Below are 22520 nucleotides of genomic sequence, written 5' to 3'. Positions count from 1 at the left end.
CTTCTATACATTTATTTAAAAAAATGTAAAGAAGAAAAATCATATTAAAAATCATTTTTTTCAAATCCTGTATCTCATTCATTGAAATGCTTGAAAGTGTTTACTACATGCTGTAATGAAATATTTCATATCTTACAGACAGAGGAGAAACATCAGCTTCTAATAGCTTACCGGTGATTATTATTTATTATTTATGTTATGGTAGCACTTATAACCCTAGTAAAAATCAGGACTGTATTATGTTGGGCACAGTATACAGATAACACAGCCCCTGCACCAGACACCTTACAATTTAATACATCACTCCCAAAGATTGGGCCCTCATTTCTCTATGTGCCTGATATTATTTTTTATTTTATTGTCATGTTTTTATGACAATACCAGAACATTATCCATTGCCGCACCAGGTGTTGGAGTTCAACGGGTCTTACCATGTAGCTGGAAACAAATGACCTATTGCTATAAATGTGCCTGAGCCCTCCTGACTCACAGATAGGATTCTACCCCTAAGAGGATTGGAGCAGCATTAATAGGAAACAATAGACTCCACACTTATAGTAGCAAGGGGCATGAAGATTAAAGTCACTTTTTTAGCAGTAGGTTAGAATATATAATGTCCTGGAAGAACATGGTTCAACAGCTCAGCTAGGTACACTGCTGTTTAGAAGAATAGCTCCTGGTCCTGCAACTCCTTACTCACTCATGCTGACCTTTTACTCATGCAAGGAGCCCCAGGGAAGTCAATGGGACTAAACACCTAGGTGAGGGCTTGCAGGAGCACATCCATACTTTGCATTTCTACAGCATTTCCAATCAAGGCTCTATAAGCACCATGTTGATTCACATCAGAGTCTGTACAAGGGGGGAGGGCACGGTCAGAGCAGGCGAAGTGTGGGTACAAATGGGGTCCAGTGGAGTCACCAGCGAGATTAAAGCTGCTTTCCCCTAGCAAAATGCCAAGTGAATTTCACTGAAGTGCAATGTACCAAGATGATACAGAGAAATCCAATTGGCACCACCCTGCCTCAACAGGGATGGATTTGGCCCAGTGAAATTAAGCTGTGATCCTGTAAATACTTATGCATGTGCTTAACTTTAGTACCATTAGTAGTGTAAGCACATGCATAAGGGTTTGCAAGATCACAGCACCTATAAAGTTAGGCATTATTACCCCATTTTACAGAATGGGAAGCTGAGGGATTGTCTACACTGAGCAACAATGTACACTATGACGGTATGATTTCTAAAGTGTACCAACTTGGGGCATGCTAATTTGTCTGTGTAGACCCTCCTAGGGTGAACTAAAAGTCCCCTAGTGTGCTTTAATGTAGTACTGTTTCTGGAAAATGGGGCTAATAATACTCCCTGAGTAAAGCTAATTTTTACTGGAAAGGTCTGCAGTCTTTCCTTACAAAGGGATCGACATATTTTGTGTTGCTGTCCTAATCAGAGACTGTCAACAATGCCAATTATTTCTCATGTGAATTTTTAAAAATGTTTCAGGGGTTTTTTTCTTCAAAATTTCCTGTGATAATTTTTCAGTTTTTCATGAAAAAACTTAAATATTTTTAAATGTCAATAGCAGTTTTTGATAAATATTTTTGGTTTTCAGTAAAAAAAAGTAATTTTTGAAAACCAGAACCATTCAATTTTACCTAAACTGCAACCAAAACTTGAAACTTTTTACTGGAAAACAATTTTTTTTTACTGAAAATTTGGTTTTTTTTAAGAGACATGCCTGCTCCGAGTCAGTTTTTCAATCAGAAGATTTGGCAACAGTCAGAAAAGATTTATCAATTATATGTGACAGACCTGCAAATATTATTCCAAACTAGGAAGTCTTTGCAGCATCATTTCAATACAGCAAGAGGCCAGTTGAAGAGGAATGATAGCAAGGAAGTAGGGGAAGCCATCAGGTACACCCTCATCAGGTATTGGATAAGCCTGCATTAATTATTCTCACTGAAAAGGTGAAACTATATTTAGCCAGCAAAGAATCCTGTGGCACCTTATAGACTAACAGATGTTTTGCAGCATGAGCTTTCGTGGGTGAATATATTTAGCCAGTTGCTAAATCTGGCACTACATACCAATAACCGAGGGGTAAATTATACATGTTGATACGTGATTAATGATACGTTATATGTTTACTCTGCCTTTACTTTCCTCTTTCAAATCATATTTATATAAAATGCAAACAAACATGCAACATCAGAAATTCCAATGGCTGGAACTTGAAGCTAGTCAAACCTATACTAGAAACAAAGTATACATTTTTAACAGTCAGGGTAATTAACCATTGGAACAACTTACTTAGGGATGTGATGGGTTCTCCATCACTTCGAGACATGAAAACAAACTAGACATCTTTTTAAAAGGTATGCTATAGCTCAAACAGAAGTTGTGAGCTTGATGCAGAAATTATTGGGTGAGACATTATTCGGCCTGTAGATAGATAAATGCTGTTGTAACTTGGGATCTTGGTAATGAAATGTTGAATGCCAGCGGTGTAGAGCATTTCATCATTTTCTGCTGTTATATTTGAAAAACAGCTGCATTTTGGAATGTGACTACCGTGTGCACAAAACAAGGTTCTACATGCCTGGGACATTATGTTACCCCATTGTGTAACTCGGTTTTGCCTTGTGGTAATTTTGTGATATTTTCCCACCAAACATAATGGCTCTTCCCTATTTATTTTTGCTCCTCCCAAGTAATTTTAAACCCCTAGCTGCTGGTATGAAAATTCCTGTGCATACTACACGAATTCCCAGCTGTTCAGATTTTTTACACTGCAGATTTCGCGCAGGTAAAAGTTATCTCCATTCTGCCAGCTTATTATTGTATGAGATAGCTTTTAATTATTTATTTGTTGCATGGAGGATTTCTTCCTGCACTACTTCAGCTGTGCAAATTGGTGTAAATGTAAGTAGAGATTATTAGTTTTAAAAACAAAAGAAGAGATCTCTGAAGAACTCTGAACTATAGTAAATAGCTGACACTCAGGGAATGACTAGGGCTCCATGTGATAAGGAATAGATGGCCCCCAGGGGATGACCAATGCTGGATAAAATGACACCTAGACTGGAGATGTGCAATGGTATAGTGAGCAGTTTGTTAGGTAACTGAGCTGCAAAAGAACCGGTGAGATCCAGATGAGGGTTCTGCCAGATGAGCCATCCCTAAGTTATCACCAGTGACAACAGCTCAGAAGCTGCTCTGTTTCCCAGCCAGGAACATGAAAAGTTAGAATTAGGCAAACTAGACTGCTTTTTATCCTTCAGTCCATTGACAGAGCGTGTTCCCACATGCCACCTTTGATGAAGCCTGGAGGAAATTCAGGAAATGACTGCAGAGGGGTGGGAAGATTGAGTTGTTTGGCATCTGCATTAGCAATCATGTTTGTCTTTGCTGAGCATAAAAATGGCACAAAGAGGTGAGAAGATATCACCAGGTGTCTTCTGCCCCAGGCAAAGTCGTGCCAATCTTTATAAGTATGCAAGAATGGACAAAGCGTAACTCATTTGCTCTGTTGTTCCATGATTCTTAAACAAACTGGGTCTCATTCTCATTTACAATAAGATCCCTTTTAACTTTTCTGTCAGTCTAAGCGGGCCTTAAGGTGAGCATAAGCCGAGGTAAGACTTGTACACCAGCTCTGTTCCCAGGTGCCGGCATAGTGTACAGAGCTGGGTGTGTGGCCACCGTACACTGTCATGGCTGTTTTATGCTTCACTGGGCCCACTGGGAGCCATGGAAGCAGACTGTAAGTTGGAGAAGACTTGAAACATCTCTAATTTACACCAAAGGCCAGGCAGGCTCTATCACGGCCCCAGAACACAGGAAATGCAAAGGTGACTTAAAGAGATCTATGCCCCCTCCGCCCCACTGCTGCCCAAAGTGCAGGAATGGAGAAACTAAGAATCAGGCTCACTGTTTCTCTTTCTTCTGTAGGCTCATTTGCTCTCTTTCCAGCTGCCTGCACAAGTCTTTGCGCTACCCTATGTCTTGTAAAATTCTCATTAGTTGGAAAATTAGCTATAAAATCAGGCAATAGCCAGAGCCAGTTCACAAGCAGCTATCTGTAATTTTGCACCAAGGTTCGGAGAAGCCGGGAGATATTTCATGCCAGGCTGGAGCAGCAACAGAAGGGCCCAGACAAGTTCAAAAGGCACAGAATGGATAAAAACAGCTGGCAGTGGGAAGCTCTATGCCAATATCTATCTATCTATTGATCTAACTATCTAAACGTTCACCTCTCCTGAGCCCATCACCAGGGGATCTGGGTTGCCACATGCTTTTTATATGTGGGAAAAAATGACAGTATAGCAGATATTATTATCACTTATAATTTATTACAGCAGTACCCAAAAGGCTCCATTCAAAACTGGGCCCTCAATATTGCACCAGTCTGTTAAATAAACACAGTTTTGCACAGTGAACAAATTACCAAATCCAGTAATGCAGATTGATACTACTGAGGAGGTAATGGTACCATGTACTGCTAAACATCTGCCATTTTTCACCCCAGAGGTGGTTGCATTTTAGTGGTGAAGGTTGTGATTTCTGTATGAAAAAATTGTAAAGCACACAACAAAAGACTCGAGAAATGCAAATTATGTTTTGAATGTTTGTTGAAAAGTTCTGAAACTTCAAATAAACGTAAAACCTTGGCACAAGGTTAAAACTTGGGCAAAGTCCAGGCTTTCCAAAATTAGGAACACCATTAGGTGCTGGGTAGCTGCGTGGGCAGTAAGGAGAAGGGAATTTCCTGCTGTTTTTCTGATTCATTGAAACTGAACTGTAATGTTCAACTTGCTCTCTCGAAACCAAGATTCACCCTTGAGTCACTGCTCCCCAGCTATGAAAAAAGAAGGTAAAATCAGTAAGGGATTGCTGAGAGACATCATTTGCTGACTGAAGCCAGAAAATGTGCCGGGGAGAAGTAATGCACAGTAGTGGAGTCACAACAAAAGGTATGTTTATGAGCAGCGATGGAGCTTTGTTATGAAGCAGGGAGGGAGTAGTTTTACGGATTTCTGAGAATGCCATCGGTCTGTGCTTTCATCTGTTAATCATGCTTCATCTTGAAGTTTCTCAGTGGTTGATGCTAGGGATCTGTTAGGACAGATCTGTCTATGCCAAATTGAGAAAAAGAACAAAGGTTCAAATTTCTACAAGAGACAGTGCAACAGAAGAATATATTGAAACATACCAAGAACATGACTGCCTACACCTCATTTGCTATAATAATATTTTGTCCTTTAAAGGGTTTTTTTTTAAACAAGGATCTTAAAGTGCAGGTCTACTTTGAAAAGAGACTGTATAAATGGCAGGATTGGGGCTCTTCCTCTCTATTTCTCAATAATTTGCAGTTCAGGATAGAGACCATATCTTCATGTATGTCTATCTTGTACCTGCCCCAATGGGACCCCAACCCTGACTAGAGCCTCTGGCCACACTTGTAATATATCAAATAATCATATACGTGCTGTTTATTAGTGAGGGGACGTGCACGTCCCCTCACAACTGCTAGCCCTGCAATCTCATTGTAGGATGTGGGTCAAACTTGTCTGCTTGTTCACCATCATTAGTAATAAAGATTCTGCACAACCCAGTTCTCCCCTGTTGGTTACACTTGTGCAGTTCCATTGTTTTCTATTATGCCTTTAATGGCTGCATCTACTCCAGGCTATTTTCCTATAATCTCCCACTGGTGCTATCAGTTGTTCAGTGTGATTAATTTGAGCAAGAGTGTTGTCAAGCTTAAGATGAACAACAGTATTGCCAGTGTTAGGCCTAAAACTTCCGGAAGCTTTATAGAGTGAGCTTTGCAAAATAATCTTTAAAAAAAAAAAAGACAGAACCCCCCCACCCCCCCAAGCTTTGCAAAATTAAGCTGCAACTTGTGGTTAAGAGATGCTGCAACCAAAAAACTGCTTCCTATGTGGGTTTGATGGGCTAGGCCTTTAGGCATAGGTCATCAAGATAACCTTACCCACAATCAAGCCAATAGCCCATTTAGAGGCAAGTTACCTAGAGAACTAAGGAAAACCACAGTCGAAACAGTGGGCTATATAGAAATAAGCTATCTCCTTGAGCATAATTTATAAAACTAAAACAATAATTGTCTACAAGAAAATAAGTAAGCATGAATTATACAGCCAAAGCGACAACACTAAATTTTGCCTAACCTGATTGGTTGACCTGTTTCAAAACACGGCGGGCAGATGAGATTAAATGTGTAGAACCTCAGGTGTGTGTGTGTGTGTGTGTCTTGGTCTAAGAATCAGAGGGGTAGCCATGTTAGTCTGGATCTGTAAAAGCAGCAAAGAATCCTGTGGCACCTTATAGACTAACAGACGTTTTGTCGCTTGGTCTAAGAAGTTATTCTCTTTGATTGGTTTGAACCGCACCCCCTGAACCGAGGAAACCTGAACTGCACCAACTATCTGCACCTGGCGAATGCAAAGAGCGGTTGACTAAGGTAACATATTCTCGGTAGGGTAAGGTTTTAAAAGAAAAAGTCTGGTTGCATGCAAAATAAGGTAACGGAGTAAAGAAGTCTGGGCTACTCGAGCTGTTTTGATCTCAAGTTGTACTGACGCTATAGTATTAAAAAATGATAGTGTCGGGATAATTTAATCTCAGATTATATTAGTGCTGCAGTATTAAAAATAGTAGTAAAAGTTTAATACTAGTGTTAAATTGTTTAGAAATAGTAGAAAGTTGTTAATCAATTTATAGTATCTTTGTTTGTACTTATAATTATTAAGGGCAGGAATAAAACTTGTAAGGTTAATAGTTAATAAGTAATAATAGCTTTGCATGTACTCGTGCCTGTCATCAGTAAAAACTGGCAATGTTAAGAACATGCTTTTATAGTAATAAGTAGCTAATGCATAACATTACTTGTACTTGTGTTTGTTTGCAATATAATTTGCCATTTATATTAATCCTTATTCAATGCTGGTCTTTAATTTTTCTTTTCCTATTCTGTCTGTGTTGCATTTATAGCCGTAAGTCATTAAAGGCCTAGCTTGAGGAATAATCAGTAGTTTTAATTTCTTTATACGGACACCACTTAACCTCATTTCATCTGTGTTGGGTGGTGGGAAGTAGCGATCACCCAGAGCCCCATTTGGGCCCTGATGTTTGTCCCCCTCTTCCTATATCTCCGCATTCAGCTTCACCAGCAGAAGCTGAGTTGGTGCAGTCTCCCAGCATTTTAAGTACTCTGTCCTCCAACCTTGCCCAGATCAGGCTTGGAGTGCAACGGTTAAAACACTAGCAGCCACCAGCACCTTTTCTCACTGTGAAATTTTAGGGGAAAAAGCCTAGTGTATTCAGGCTCTTTGTCGCCTGTGAAACCCTGTTGTGTTTTCCTAGGTGTTGCTTAGGCAGAATTTGGCTCTGAAATTGTAATTTAGCTAACAATTTTGTGGATGATGCAGGAGCCAGGCTATACTCTAGCTCTCTCTCCTTGTAGCAATGCTGGTTTCCACAGGGCTCACAGGAACAGCGGCAGCTTAATTAGGGCTTGTTTGCACAGGTAAGTTGACTGAAAGCAAAGTAATTATACTGGAATAAAGCCACTTTTATTCCATAACAGAGTGTCCAGACAGGGCATTATATTGGCATAGCTATAGCAGAATAATGATACCGCTATAATTTTCCTGGGCAGACAAGCACGTACTTCCAACGGAGCAGGTATGGCGCTGCAGATGGGCTACAAGCAGGCTGTTTTTATTATCACTTTACAAAAGTAAGTTCCCCCATCTCAGAGGCAGGGAAACCGAAGTGTACAGAGGGAGCGTGACTTGCCCAATGTTCCAGCGAGTCTGAGCCAGGAGTAGAATCCAAGGCCCAGATTCTTAAACCTGGGATAAAACACACTTGAATATAGCGCCAGAGAGATCCAGCCACTCTGGATCCAGTCCATGGAGAGACCCCGTGTGCTGGGTGTGCTGCCCCTCTGCCCTGCCCCCCAGCACCCTGTGGAACTGTGTACCCAGTGGGGCATGGATACAGGAGCTGACCCACTGAATGCCCCCCCCTCTCAAAATCCCCCCCACTGCCTCCAACCCCAGCTCTTATCCCTCCCTAACCCCCCGGCTCCGCCCCCTCCCGAGCGTGGCCGGGCCCCTCCCCAGCGCGGCTCCCGGGGGCGGGGCGGGCTGCGGCTGCGCCCGGCTGCACCTGGCCAGGTGAGGTAAGGGGGGAAGGGCGGGACCGAGCCAGGAGCTGGGGCAGCGCCGGAGCCGGCTGCGCGGTGAGTGAGCGAGAGTCCGGCCGCACTCTCCGCCCCCAAACCCCCCCCACCCCCTGCCCCCCTTCCTCCGCCCCCGCACTCCTTCCTCCAACCCCCCCGCACTCCCTGCCCCCCATCCTCCGCCCCCCTGCCCCTGCCCCCCCCTTCCTCCCCGCACTTCCCTCCCCCCCAGCTCCTTCCCCCCCGGTACTCCAAGCCCCCTCCCTTCTTGTCCCGTGGCTCCTCCCCTCAGGCTCCTTCTCTTCCCAGTCCCCAGCCTGCCCCTTCCCACCCTTCAGCCTCCTGACCCCCAGCCTTCCCCTTCCCACCCGTCCACGGCCCCTTCCATGTCCCCCAGCCTGCCCCTACCCCCCCACCACAGCCCCTCTCCACGGCCCCTTCCCACCCCTCTGCCTCCTGCCCCCTTCCCACCCGTCCTCTGCCCCTTCCCACGCCCCCAGCCTGCCCCTTCCCATCCCCCCTCCCCGCAGCCCCTTCCCATGCCCCCAGCCTCCTGCCCCTTTCCACCCATCAGCCCCATGCCCCCCCACCTGCCCCTTCCCACCTGCCCACAGCCCTTCCAACCCCTCAGTCTCCTGCTCCTCAGCTCTCCCCTTCCCACCACCCCCATGACTCCATCCCAGCCAGCCCCCACCCTATGGCTCACACCCGCCACCATCTGCCCTGGGGATGCCCCCTATGCCTCAGGGGAAGCCCTGAGGGAAAATGGTTTAAGCTGAGCTAGGCCTTGTCCAGACTAGGAAAAGAAGGTACGTCTTTTCAACTGAGCTGGATTAACCCAGTTCAGACCCCCTGTAAGCACCAGTGCAGGCAGTTTAACATGTCTAGACTGATTCTAGCAGGTGGAATGATAGTCTTGGCAGTAGGGTTACTACCTGACTGGTATTTGACCAGCCTGGCTGAGTTATTTTTATGGTAAAGTTAATCTGTATCTATGCTGGTGTTAAGCTAACTTGATTGTTAAAAGTACAAGTTTTCTTAGCCTATAAAAAGCCTTAGGTCACTTATTACCGCGTATAGTTGACCCCTCTTGCCTTAGTCTATGGGTGGGCCATGGAAAACCTTGGGACCAGTGTACATGTAGAAATTGATCAGCATCGTTAAATACTGGTCAGTTTCCTGAAATAGACAAGGCCTTAGCTATGTGGGGATTCCCATAGAGAGAGAGGACAATGGCCACCTCTAATCTAGTGTCTTGTCTCTGAAAACTGACCTACACTAGGAAAATGTGGTTCCATTGATGTTTGGCCACTGGCATTTTAAGCACTGTTATCCTAACCATATTTATCCATTTGGTGTTTGTTAAACTACTGGCAGCCTGTCTACACTAGGCTTCACAATTTGGCTAACAGTAATGGAGCTGCACCAGTGTTAACAATGATAGGAAACCGCTGCCGAGTTTCCCTAGTATAGACAAGATCTGAGTGGTGATGTCCATCCACTCAGTGGTTCAGAGAAAAAGTACAGCACTCCAATGATGTACCTTACTGTGCTTTGCTGTCCCTTGTTGGGAAGCTTCTTCCCCTAGTATGTTTGGAAAAGCTATGAGGGAGAGCAAGAGACCCCGGGGTAGGAATGACTGTACCCCAGCTAAGCCAATTTACTTTCCATGATTTTCTGTCTGTGTAATTGTGATATCTCTTGGCTTAGGCCAGGGGTTGGCAGCCTTTCAGAAGTGCTGTGCAGAGTCTTCATTTATTCACTCTAATTTAAGGTTTTGTGTGCCAGTATACATTTTAACTTTTTTAGAAGGTCTCTTTCTATATGTCTATAATGTATAACTAAACTATTGTTGTATGTAAAGTAAATACGGTTTTCAAAATGTTTAAGAAGCTTCGTTTAAAATTAAATTAAAATGCAGAGCCCCCCCCCCCTCCACCCCCGCAGACTGGTGGTCAGGACCTGGGCAGTGTGAGTGCCACTGAAAATCAGCTCGCATGCCGCTTTTGGCAGGAGTGCATAGGTTGCCTACCCCTGGCTTAGGCAATGAAAAGCAAGTCCGTTTCATTTCTGTTTAAAGGTAGTTTTCAGTTCAGTGCTTGCAACACAAACCTTGCAGCTGGGGAATATAGTGTGAACTGAGGTATGTAGGTAGAACAACATCGATACACCAGGCTTCCTGGATTGGGTATCAGGATGGCATAGGGTAGCCAACCCTCCAGGCTTGTTCTGGAGTCCCCAGGAATTAAAGATTAATCATAATTCAAGAGTATATCATGTAATGAAACCTCCAGGAATACATCCAGGCACAATTGGCAACCCTAGGGTAGCAGCCTTTTCTACCCTTGACAGTAAGATGGGCCTAGCTACATCACTTAGGGGTGTGAAAACTTATGTATTGGGTGTATAAATCGTAAAATTAACTGTACTGGAAATGGCTCTAGGGCTGCATCTTCACTGCAGAGTTAATTTGAGTTAGTGAGAGCAGAAGAACACTTGAGCTGTGTGGAGTGATTGAATTAGCAGCACAGAGTTGTACTAACTCAGCAGTAGCCAACCTATACCTCCTAATGGGCTAGTCATAACTCAAGTTACAGGCACTACCACACTTGAGTTAAGGGGTTTTGTATGGATGGGACTAGAGTTAGGAGCGAACACACATGTTTAACTTTACACAGTGTTTTTTTTTTGTTATACTGAAAATTCACTAGGAGATTCCTTTTTGTCCTTTTCACCAGTGTATTCTGCATCCGTTTTAATAGTGTGTGGCAAGCCAGAGTATGAATCTACACTGCACCCACCTGCTGTGTGCTTATGTCTCATGTGGTCACTGCTACAATTCAGTGAAAGTCTTGGAGTGCGACACATGATATGTTAGTGCAAGGCAGTCTGGTGTGCTGAAGATTTACACTATGGCTCGCTGCACACTAATTTGACAAACCCTTAGTCCAAAGTAGACAGAACTTGGTGACCTTATAGGGATGCAACAAAATGTTTGTTTGTTACAATTTTTGGAGACAGCTCAAGATATGCTTTCCAGAGCAATAAAGGAACAGAAAGAAGCTTTTGTAGGTGGATAGCTGACTTTCTGTTGACATTCTTTTATGCTGTTGGGATATTATTTTATTAACAATGCTGTGTTAGGGCATCTGAAGTCTTGAATAAGAATCTTTTAACCTATTTCTTAAATCTAAATTAAAACAGCATTTTGCAACAGGATCTGAGTATTTTTCTCACTTGATAAATAAAACAAACTCTATTCTGGTTACAGATTAACTCTCTCTGATCACTTGTATCACGTGCCTTGGAATTGGACCTGCAGGTATTTCTACAAATACATTGATGTGTTTAGTCTTACGGTAGCTTCTTTAAAGCTTTTTGCACCTATGCTGAAATCATATTTTGTAACTTTTACATTAATAATCCTCAGTAGATAGTGAGAGATTCATGTATCTTCTACAACTATTCTTGATTAGGAAAAATATTTGTGTTGTAAGATTTATACACCCAATACATAAGTCTTTTTGGACCAAGGTTTTGTATGCTAAAAATCAGGCCAGATAAAAATAGTTATAAAGAAAAGTTTTGAACCACTCAAAAATGCAAACTTTAAACATGTACATGTAATTTAAGCCTCTTTTCAAGTAATTTGAGCCTGCAATTTAATATACTGTAAAATTATCTGAAGAATGCTCTCTCTAGTCTAAATATCTTGAATTTTTTATAGAATATAAATCTTGATCACATGCAATTTTCATGTGATATTTTTAACTAGTTTTCACCTAGTCTGGTTGTTTACTTGATTCATTTCAAACTGGGAGTACATGTTAGATTGTTTCAGTTTTACTTTTCATTTGACATCTGGTTCTCATACATTGGTAAAATACTGCAATGTTTGAGTTGCAAACACAGTAGATGAGTATTTATTTAAATCTCAACAAACTTTCAGTTGATTTTTAAAAAGAGAAGGTATTTCTGTTAACAAGTTTAATAAAACCTTTTGATCACAAAACCTGAAGTTGGGAAAAAGTGTTCCTTTAAACATGAGTAAATCTTTGCTGTTCATTTCCTTTCAAAACTCTCTTGTAACCAAACTAAAAATGTACTGGTTAGTGTAGTTTGGCATATTGAATAATGAGAGATATGAATGTCCTTCGTAAATAGCTGCAAGATTTGAACTACAGATGACTTTCATGGCTGTTTGGAATACACCATGTAGATGTGCAACTACTTTCAAATTAAATTTGTGTTTGGTATCTTCCGCTACAAAACAGACTCATTTGAGACTACCCTGCAATTGCTGAATTTTTGGGCGGAGCGGGGGTATGTTTTTTACTTCAGTTGAGGAGGGAAAAGAATATTGTGATTGTGGATAATCTGATCAAGTTGTTCAAGTTTTTTTTAAACTCTAATATCTTATCTTCCACTGTTTGTTTTTAGCTTTATCTCTTGCATAACAAGCTTTGCAGCATCTAAAACAACATTCTGATTGGGTTTTATCCTTCACTTTGCTCAATTATTAACACAAATCATACACCAACTTCTAATGTAGAAGGCTTCTGCTTTTACAATGATTTAACCCAGACTGTTTTAAACTGTTTGAAAACATTAAGGCCTTTTTTTAGTGACAGATTAGTAACTGTTTTTAGTAGAATATAATCTGGTTAAATCTAATAGCTATTACGTATTTAAAACATGCTTTCAAATAAATATAGAAGAACGGTAATTAATTAACCATCACATATGATATTCCTAATTCAGTTTCTATTGCTCAGCTTCAAGAAACTGTTAACTTTATTAGTGAATAAGAGACTCAGTTAATTCTTGGTGGTTTTCCTACTGATTGGTTTTTGTCTTTCTGTAGATAATGGCATTACATCCGCGCAGAGTTCGTTTGAAACCCTGGCTAGTAGCCCAGGTAGATAGTGGCATGTATCCAGGCCTCGTATGGCTTAATCGAGAAGCAAAGCGATTTCAGATCCCCTGGAAGCATGCAACTCGACACAGTCCTCAACATGAAGAGGAGAACACCATCTTTAAGGTGGAGGAGGAAGGGCAAAAAAAAAAAATCCTAATTTTGTTACACTGCTTTTCCAGCTACTTTTAAGCAGTTTGAATCTTGTTTTGGTTTTTTTCCCGCATGAACTGTTAAAAACAAACGCTTTGTGATGCTTTATTCTCTTGCTACCTAATGTTTATAAGTCAGACCAGAAACTTGCAAACGACACCACGAGTCTTTGTATTTAACTTCCTACACAAACTGAACACACCTCTTTGCTACCTATAATCCCGTGAATTCCAACACATAGGCAACAGCTCTAGGCTGGAGACAAAGTGTTGAGAGTTGTTTGGAATAATTATTGGATGATCATTCTAGTAACAATTTGTAGCCAAGTTTTGCCCTCTAAATGCATCCAGTTCCTTTGACTTCAGAAGGAATGTTGCATGCATCTGAGTGCAAAATTTGGCATTTAGTTGGGGGAGAGAATTGTTAAAGGCCTCACTGTACTCATTTGTGTTTCTTTCAAACTACCAGCCTAATGCCATTATTGTAGAAGACTTCCTAGTTACTGCTGACTTTTAACAGGTTTGTTTCCTCTAATAGCTACCTTTCCTGGAAAGTGGCTGGCTTGTTCTGAATATTTAGTGGCAAACTTTCATTTAGATTAATATTTCCTCTGTGCATAATTTGATCTGAAATCAGAATATGGAATAAATTTGCAGTGAACAAATTCAAGTGCACCTCCCTTTTCTGATATCCACTATTGTCGTTGTAACATCTCCCAAGGCAGTCTCAGGTGGAATCACAGAATTTGTCTGCAATGTGTGGCTGGATGCTACTGTTACACAGGCAGAATTTGTGTAACAGTAGCATCCAGCCACATGCGGCAGACAAGTTACTAAGGCAGAGTTTAGGATTGTTTAAAAGAAAACTAGTATCTTGGCTAGTGCATTTCCCCCCTATTTAAACCAGCTTGTTCTAACCCAACAAACTATGGCCCACATTTTCAAGAGTGATTAGTGATTTTTGGGTGTCCAACCTGAGAGATCTAGAAGGGGCCTGATTTTTGAGAAAGTGCTGATGTTCAACGCTATGTAAATCAGGCTTCATTAAGGTGTCTCAAGTTGGACACCCAAAATCACTAGTCACTCATAAAAAATTTGAGCCTTTTTTGTGTTAGAGGAGAAAGATAATGTGCAGGGGAACAAAGGTACTTTAATTGTTAGCTGCTCTAAGAAGTGTTGTAGCTTAGAAGATTTCTTGTAAAAGACGACAATTTTTTATAATGTATTTGTTTGGAAACCTGACACAATTAAAAATCGGCATAACAATGAACACTGTGTACTTTGCCCCCAGGCATGGGCTGTGGAAACAGGGAAGTACCAGGAAGGAGTTGACGATCCAGACCCTGCAAAATGGAAAGCACAGCTCCGATGCGCTCTTAACAAAAGCCGGGAGTTCAACCTGATGTATGATGGCACGAAAGAGGTGCCCATGAATCCCGTTAAAATTTATGAAGTGTGTGATATCCCACAGTCCCAAGGATCAATCATTAACCCAGGTGAGGAAAAGGGTGACACAGTGCAAGTTACTAAGCAGGCATCAGTCCAATACAAGTCCTGATATATTAACTCTTTGTTTGCAGAGATAGCTGAAGTGGCAAGCATTGCTGATAGGTCGGGGGGGGGGGGGGGGTCCATGATGACTGACTAAACTAAAGGATTTAGACCCACATTCATCCCCCTTTGCTGAAATTAATGGAGTTATACTGGAGTGAGCTTCGCTCCTTACATAGGAACATAAGAATGGCTATATTGAGTCAGACCACTGATCCATTTAGCCCAGTATATTGTCTTATGACAGTGGCTGCTGCCAGATACTTCAGAGTGAATAGACAGAACAAGGCAATAATTGAGTAATCCATCCTCTATTGTCCAGTCCCAGCTTTTGGCCGTCAGAGGTTTAGGACACTCAGAGCATATGTTTGAGTCTCTGACCATCTTGGCTAATAGCCATTGATGGACCTTTCCTCCATGAACTTAACGAATTCTTTTTTGAACCCAGTTATATTTTTGGCCTTCACAACCTCCCCGGCAACAAGTTCCATAGGCTGACTGCACGTTGTGTAAAGAAGTATTTCCTTATTAGTTTTTAAACCTCCTATTGACTTCATTGGGTGACTCCTGGTTCTTGTGTTACATGAAGGTGTAAATAACATTTCCTTATTCACTTTTAGGACACCATTCAGGATTCTATAGACTTCTATCATATCTCCTCTTAGTTGTCTCTTTTCTAAGATGAAATGTCCCAGTCTTTTTAATTTCTCCTCATATGAAAGTTGTTCCATACCCCTAGTTGTTTTTGTTGCCCTTCTCTGTACTTTTCCCAGTTCTAATGTATCTTTATTGAGATGGCGTGACCAGAGCTGTACGCAGTATTCAAGGTGTAGGCCCTTATTTCCTAGTATATTAAATGTTGCACAGTCCTTGGTTATGCTTCTCAGTCTGCATCTTACCTCGTTAGCATAAATTATTTTAAACATGATTTTAATGCATAGTATGTATAACTCTTCTCAGGGTTGTGCACAAGGGGGGCCAAGAGGAGAAAGATAATGTGCAGGGGAACAAAGGTACTTTAATTGTTAGCTGCTCTAAGAAGTGTTGTAGCTTAGAAGATTTCTTGTAAAAGACGACAATTTTTTATAATGTATTTGTTTGGAAACCTGACACAATTAAAAATCGGCATAACAATGAACACTGTGTACTTTGCCCCCAGGCATGGGCTGTGGAAACAGGGAAGTACCAGGAAGGAGTACTCACCCCTCCATAACCAGTGGGGCACAGAACTCCTCTGGCCACAGGGGCTGGGAGTAGGGTGACCAGATCACCCAGGTCAAATATGGGGATGCGGGGGGGGGCGGGATGGGGGCAGAGGGGAAAAAAATGGCAGCAGAGTGCAAAAAAAAATAAATCCCCCACCCCTGATTCCTCCTCCCTCTGCAAGCACTGGAGGGAGGCCCGGGAGACTCAAGGGAGCGCGGGACTGGGGTAAGTGTGAGTCCGGCCTGGCCCCGAGCGGGCAGGACTCGGGCGCGGTACCTGGAGGGAGAGTAGGGGGTGGCCTGCGGGGCCAGGCGGCGGCTGTTCTCCCCACCTGGGCAGCGGGACTCGGGAGCAGCCGCTGCTGCAGCTCCCACTGACGCAGGGGGAGGAAGCGGTTCTGGTACCCACGAACCCCCAGAGCCCGGGCCTGCTGCGGGGACCCAGCAGCGTGCATGCTGCGCCCAGCCCCTGGCCAGTCGCGTCTGGGCTGACTGCCCAGCTGATGCAATCCCGCAGGCGGCCCCGGAATGGGGGCAGCAGGTCCCAGGCCCCCCATCCCACTCGGGTCCCGTAGGGGAACGAACGGGGCTGGGCTGCCGATGCCTCCGCCGCGGGATTGCACCAGCTGGGCAGCCAGCCCAGATGCTAATGGCCAGGGACTGGGCGCAGCGTGCGCGCTGCTGGGTCCCCGCAACAGGCCTGGGCTCGGAGGGTTCGGGCTCGGGTGCCAAAGCCACAGCCGCCGAGCGCCACGTGCTTGGCCACTTCGTCTCCTTGCAGTAGTGGGAGCTGCAGCAGCGGCTGCTCCCAAGTCCCGCTGCCCAGGTGTGGAGAACAGCCGCCGCCTGGCCCCGCAGGCTGCCCCCCTACTCTCCCTCCAGGTACCGCGCCCGAGTCCTGCCTGCTCGGGGCCAGGCCGGACTCACACTCACCCCGGCCCCGCGCTCCCCTGCGTCTCCTGGGCATGGCGTGCTTGGCAAGAGGCGGGGATTTGGGGAGGGAGCCAATGGGGGAAGGAGGGGGTAGGGGAGGGCGCGAGCCCTTCCGGGCTCCGGAGCCTTTGCTTGTTTGTCCAGTGTCCTGACCTAACATTGGTCGGGACGCGGGACAAACAAGCAAATATTGGGACAGTCTCGATTAAAATCGGGACGTCTGGTCACCCTAGCTGGGAAGGGCAGGGGCGGGGTGAGCTCCTCCAGTCACTCTGTGTGTGTGTGTGTGTGTGTCAGAGCTCCTTGAGCTGCTGGGGGGTGGGGTGGCAGGAGTGGCCAAAGATAACAGAAGGTGCCCTTCCAAAAGCCTCAATTATTTTATTTCTGCACATGCCCCTACTCTTCTGATGTTGGTAAAGCATGCAAGTTAACATCTGATACTCCACAAAACTAGTTTCTAATTTACAGTATTTACCAGTAAGTGCACTACAGTGGAGGATTGGAGGATTGTTCTAAGATTTCAGGGGGAGGGAGGCGAATGCTGTGAGCAGTACCCTTTTGGCCAGTGAAAAATGTCACAATCTGGAAGTAAAAGGGAAATTGGTCAGGGGCCTGACAAATAGCTGCTTTCTTCGCTGTGTGCTGCTGACCTTTGAAACCATTCAAGGTAAATGGGCTAAAATTGAAAAGAGAAACTAAATTCACATTGGGCAAAACTCAAACACTTCCATGGAATTAATTAATTTTGCCCAGTGTCTTCAAACTAAGCTTTGACTTAAGTTTGTAACTGAGACCGACCTCTCTTTGTTGTTCAACAAGTGCATCTGTTGGCCGCCTACTGCAGTGGAAGGGGGAACTGATGTTCTACAAACGGGAACTGATGTTCTATGTCTTTTGTTCTCAGTAGTTAATGAAGTTCGGTATTGCTTGCTAACCCCATACTGTATGGTTATGTACAGGCTCCACTGGCTCTGCTCCATGGGATGAGAAAGATAATGACCTTGATGATGAGGAGGAAGAGGAACTGAATCCATCTCAGCATGTTCCCATACAGGATACCTTTCCATTTCTTAATATCAATGGTGAGTAGAATAAGATATAATGTGTCAATGAAGCGATGGACTTGTAAATCAGTGTATGTAATCAGCATTTTAATTTAGTTGGCTGTTTATTAATCAATACTATGATAGAGGGCAGTATGGCCTAGTACATAAAGCACTGGACTGGGGCTTGAAAGAACTGGGTTCTGTTCCTGGGTGACCATGGGCAAATGACTTCACCTCTCTCTGCCTTAGTTTCCCTATCTGTAAAACAGGGAGGATGATCCTGATCTCCTTTGTAAAGCACTCTGAGATCTGTGGATCAAAAGCACTACATAAGAGCTAGGTGGTATTATTATTAAAGAAAACTTGTAACTCTATCAGAAAATGAGAGGGAGTGCTTAAAAATAGACTTCTGAAAGTTTTCTTCTCAGACCATCTTATCCTTCGCTTCTTGCCTTGTAAAGAAATCTATTAACACACCAATATTATATCCCACATTGACAAATCTGTTCTTTCACTACTTCAGTTTACATCTATACCAACTTGATTCCTCTAATAAAGCTTTTTTAAAAGAAAACTGCTGTACACTAAAAAGCAAAAGGATGCTCTATTCTATAAGTCAAATCAAAATATCCTGTAATAACGGATAGTCTGTGATTTCTTAAATAGCTGCTGTTATATTTTTATGCTGCTAGGTTCAGGTTTGGCAGATTTTAACTGTAATGTTGTCTCAGCACTTAAATGCACTTTTTTATTAGGTTTCCGAAGGCTCAGAACTGATGTTTAAAATTTTCTAGACAATCTGGTTAGACGAGATGCAGTGAAGCTGTCCCTTTCCCATTCTCTAAACCTTTGACCTGAGCTGTTTTTATGAAAGGTTGCTAGTTTTTAATTAAACTAAAGACATTTTGTGTGTTAGAAACTGCTCCAGTCAATGCAATAATACTAGTACTTAGCTGTCCTAGAGAGCTGCTCCTAGAGAGTGACTGAAGTTTACCATCTGATAGCTATTTGAACCTATATGCATTGAGATTGTTCAGTCCATTTCTCAGTTAGTGTGGTGGTTGTATGTTGCCTATCCACTAACACTCTTTGGCCATCTCAGACCATTGCAGTCTGACATTGTCTGGATACTGAACTCCCTTCCAGTCTATGAAGATGTTTACCAGTATGCTTCCACCTGACCTGAAGCAGTGTTGGGGGAGAAGTGGTGTAAGAGAAATCATTGTTCATGTGTTACCAGCTCTCTGATTAGAGGGTGGAAGACCAAACAACTGCACCAGTTTTGCCTTACAGCAGCTTCTGCACTTAACAGAATAATTTGGGAACAAGGGAATGAGAGCAGATGTTCCTATTCATGCCTCTATATTTGACACTATGGAAAGCTAATGACAGCACTTTGTCAATTCTGCACCACAGTTCTGTCTAGATAAATTAGTCATGTTAATAAAAATGCAGTCATTACTGGACCAAATAAATGTTTAGTTTTTTAACTATTTATTTATTTACTTAGGAAGATAGCAAGGATTTGTAAACTTATGTAAATATTAGAACAAAACACTCATTAAAACAGCTAGCCTTTGTTTAAAGGCATTATACAGGAATATAGTAATCAGATCTTTCTATTAACAAGGTGCTACCATATTAGAGAGTGAGCATCATTATAACACCTATAATATGTTTCTAATGACTTTATTAAATAGAGTGAAATCTCTGCATGAGTTTTTAACAGACCAGGCATGTCTGTCAAATGCTAATATTAAAAAAAAAAATAATTGGTCAGCCGTGCTAGTTTTTTGCAGGTGAATGTAATTTGTCAACGTTTTTTAGTTTTTTTTAAATATACTTGTTCTCAAACTTACTTGATTCTTCTGTATAGATTCCCCAATGGGGCCAGCCAGTGTGGAAAACTGCAGCCCTGAAGCGGTGTGGCCAAAGAATGAACCTCTAGATATGGAGATGCCTCCATCTGCTCTGCAGCATGATTTCTTCAGCTCTCCTGAGCTCTGGATTAGCTCTCTTCCTAGTAAGTGTATCTGTGGTTTTCTAGTGCATCTGTCACTGTGGCTAAAATAGTCTGTTTTACTTTACTGTTACTGCATTTTGACCTCTTACACTTCTGCACACAGATAACTGTACATATTTAGAATATACTTCATCAGGTCTAATTTATATTGTAATGTTCTTCCTGCAATAACTTCTACCCTGTCTTATCTGGTGCATGGCAAGTTCTTTGCCTAACTGGAACAAAGTCATTCTAACAATTTATCTCTTAGTGACAGATCTAGAAATCAAGTTTGAGTATCGAGGAAAAGAGATTGGGCAGACGACGACTGTAAGCAACCCCCAGGGATGTAGACTCTTCTATGGAGAACTGGGCCCTATGCCAGACCAAGAAGAGCTGTTTGGACCTATTAGTTTGGAGCAAGTAAAGTTTCCAGGAACAGACCAAATCACCAACGAAAAGCAGAAGATCTTCACAAGTCGGCTACTAGATGTTATGGACAGGGGACTGATTCTGGAGGTCAGTGGCCATGCCATCTATGCCATTCGACTCTGCCAGTGCAAGGTGTACTGGTCTGGACCATGTGCTCCTTCATCCATCGCACCAAACTTGATTGAGAGACAAAAGAAAGTCAAACTCTTCTGTCTGGAAACATTTTTAAGTGGTAAGTAACTTGAAATAGGCAATAATGCTGAGAACTGGCCTTTCAGCTGACAGTGCTATTCCAGCTTAGGCTGGAAGAGCCAGCCTGGGGTCAGTCTTGATAGTCTTACTCCTCATTTCAGTGCCCACTGAAGTAAATGGAAGTCTTTCCACTGACTTCAATAAGCTTTGGATTAGGCCTAGGGTAAGAAGGGGAGTGAACAGATATTCTCTTCTGCTAAACAACTAACTGCTTACTTTATTCATTGAGCAGCATTGGTGGCTAGTGTAATTCCTGGAGAACCTTTTATCCAGGAGAGCAAAAAAGCTCTGAGATGTGAGAGGAAGTGATGCTGGAAGGGTAAACATTTTTCGCTGGAATAAAAGTGGAGATTCTGAACAGGATGCTTTGTAGTAAGCACTCGTATTCAGATGGTGAAGCAGGATACTGTACCACCACCAGAAACATTCACACTGCTTCTTTCCTTAGAGCTGATTGCCCATCAGAAAGGACAGGTAGAAAAACAGCCACCTTATGAGATCTACTTCTGTTTTGGAGAAGAATGGCCTGATGGAAAACCTAGGGAGAGAAAGCTGATAGTGGTTCAGGTAAGGGAGCTATGGCTCTGCAAAACAAGCATCTGTTAAAAGAAATGGATGAATTAAGTACAGATTTCCTTAATACATTTTCTCCATATCAGCATATGTGATAGTGTACAACTTCTTCATGAAATAAGAAACCAGAACTGCAAGCTGGAGGATTCTTTTGGCTTTTAAATCAAAGTAAAATGGAATCCACTTACAGTGAAGTGGAATGTTTCTGCAGCTCAGGTGATAATGAGACTGTTCTATGGATAAAGAGTCTACCACTACAGAAGTGTCTTGGCATACCTGAGTATTTTGGAACCTTACTCTGCCACTTTTAGGTTATCATCCTCATTAGGCTAAAATAACTGCTTTCTTTTAAACAGGTAATTCCAGTGGTAGCTCGGATGATTTATGAAATGTTTTCTGGTGACTTCACACGTTCCTTTGACAGCGGCAGCGTGCGGCTTCAGATCTCCACACCTGACATTAAAGACAACATTGTTGCCCACCTGAAACAGCTGTACCGCCTCCTGCAGACTCACCAAGAGGGCTGGCCAATGCAGGCACCAACTATGCATATTGCTCAGCCACTCCCAGCACAATGATGTATTTTCAAGTCTCTGACTTAACTCTGCTCCACTCTCTGGTTTCTTATATGTACATAGAAAAGGATATTTTTAAATGGTGCCTTGCCCCTATATAAATAAAACCTGTGTAAATCCTATATACAAATGGTCAAATTTCAACAGTATATGAAATTCACTTTTTTGAGAGAATAAACTGAAAGGCTTTGAAGCAGTACCTTTAGTTACACTACACTTTTGATCTTAGGCTAGTTTGCTTAAGCAATCTATGTATAAATCACAGGTTTTAACATCTTAAATATTTTTAAATAGCTAATGCTTGCAGTCTTGTGTATAAAATAATTGATCAATGTAAAAAAACAGTTTTAATTATCAACTGCCAATGTGCTTTTTATTCTCTATTAAAATTGCTTTGAGAAATAATGAACCAAGGTTAAAAAATTGTTGTTTTGAATTTTCTGTAGCAGCAAATGACTGTCTGGTGCTTCATGTACAGTCATGCATTATATATTGATACATGCAGGGGGCTGGACTTGATGACTTCTCAAGGTCCCTTCTTAGCCCTACATTTCTGACTCTGTGATTTCACTTCAGAGAATGCTACCATGCAGGTCCTGGACTTCAATCTCTTATCTAACAGCCTAAATTTGGCCTCCAGGACCTCTCTTCTCCCTTTCCCTGGGTCATCAC

At 42.5% G+C, this 22520-nt stretch overlaps 1 protein-coding gene across 3 annotated transcripts; it reads left to right on the top strand.

The window, feature by feature from the left end:
- Positions 1–8181: 8181 nt before the first annotated feature.
- IRF6 (interferon regulatory factor 6) lies at positions 8182–22257 on the top strand. 3 transcript variants are annotated; one of them, XM_045016891.1, is made up of 9 exons: positions 8182–8272; positions 11484–11534; positions 13077–13253; positions 14571–14775; positions 17928–18050; positions 19891–20037; positions 20288–20680; positions 21149–21267; positions 21630–22257. In XM_045016891.1, exons 3-9 carry the CDS (start codon positions 13080–13082, stop codon positions 21849–21851), a joined length of 1383 nt encoding a protein of 460 aa, XP_044872826.1. In that variant the 5' UTR covers positions 8182–8272; positions 11484–11534; positions 13077–13079; the 3' UTR covers positions 21852–22257. The 3 variants fall into 3 exon arrangements, with proteins under 3 accessions (XP_044872826.1, XP_044872829.1, XP_044872827.1); XM_045016892.1 differs by lacking the exon at positions 8182–8272 and adding an exon at positions 8871–9021; XM_045016894.1 differs by lacking the exon at positions 11484–11534 and having other exon boundaries at positions 8218–8272.
- The last annotated feature ends 263 nt before the right edge of the window (positions 22258–22520 follow it).

This window comes from Mauremys mutica, chromosome 4 (genome assembly GCF_020497125.1).
Source record: "Mauremys mutica isolate MM-2020 ecotype Southern chromosome 4, ASM2049712v1, whole genome shotgun sequence".
Taxonomy (NCBI): Eukaryota; Metazoa; Chordata; order Testudines; family Geoemydidae; genus Mauremys; species Mauremys mutica.
Note: the sequence above shows the minus strand (reverse complement) of the source record. Positions and strands in the feature narration are given on the sequence as shown.

Bases quoted from the DNA above. Each gene is read 5' to 3' on its own strand.
- IRF6 (XM_045016891.1), top strand. From the start codon at position 13,080: ATGGCATTACATCCGCGCAGAGTTCGTTTGAAACCCTGGCTAGTAGCC. The intron at 18,051-19,890 runs GTGAGTAGAATA...TCTTCTGTATAG, and splicing joins TCCATTTCTTAATATCAATG to ATTCCCCAATGGGGCCAGCC. The intron at 20,681-21,148 runs GTAAGTAACTTG...TTCTTTCCTTAG, and splicing joins TCTGGAAACATTTTTAAGTG to AGCTGATTGCCCATCAGAAA.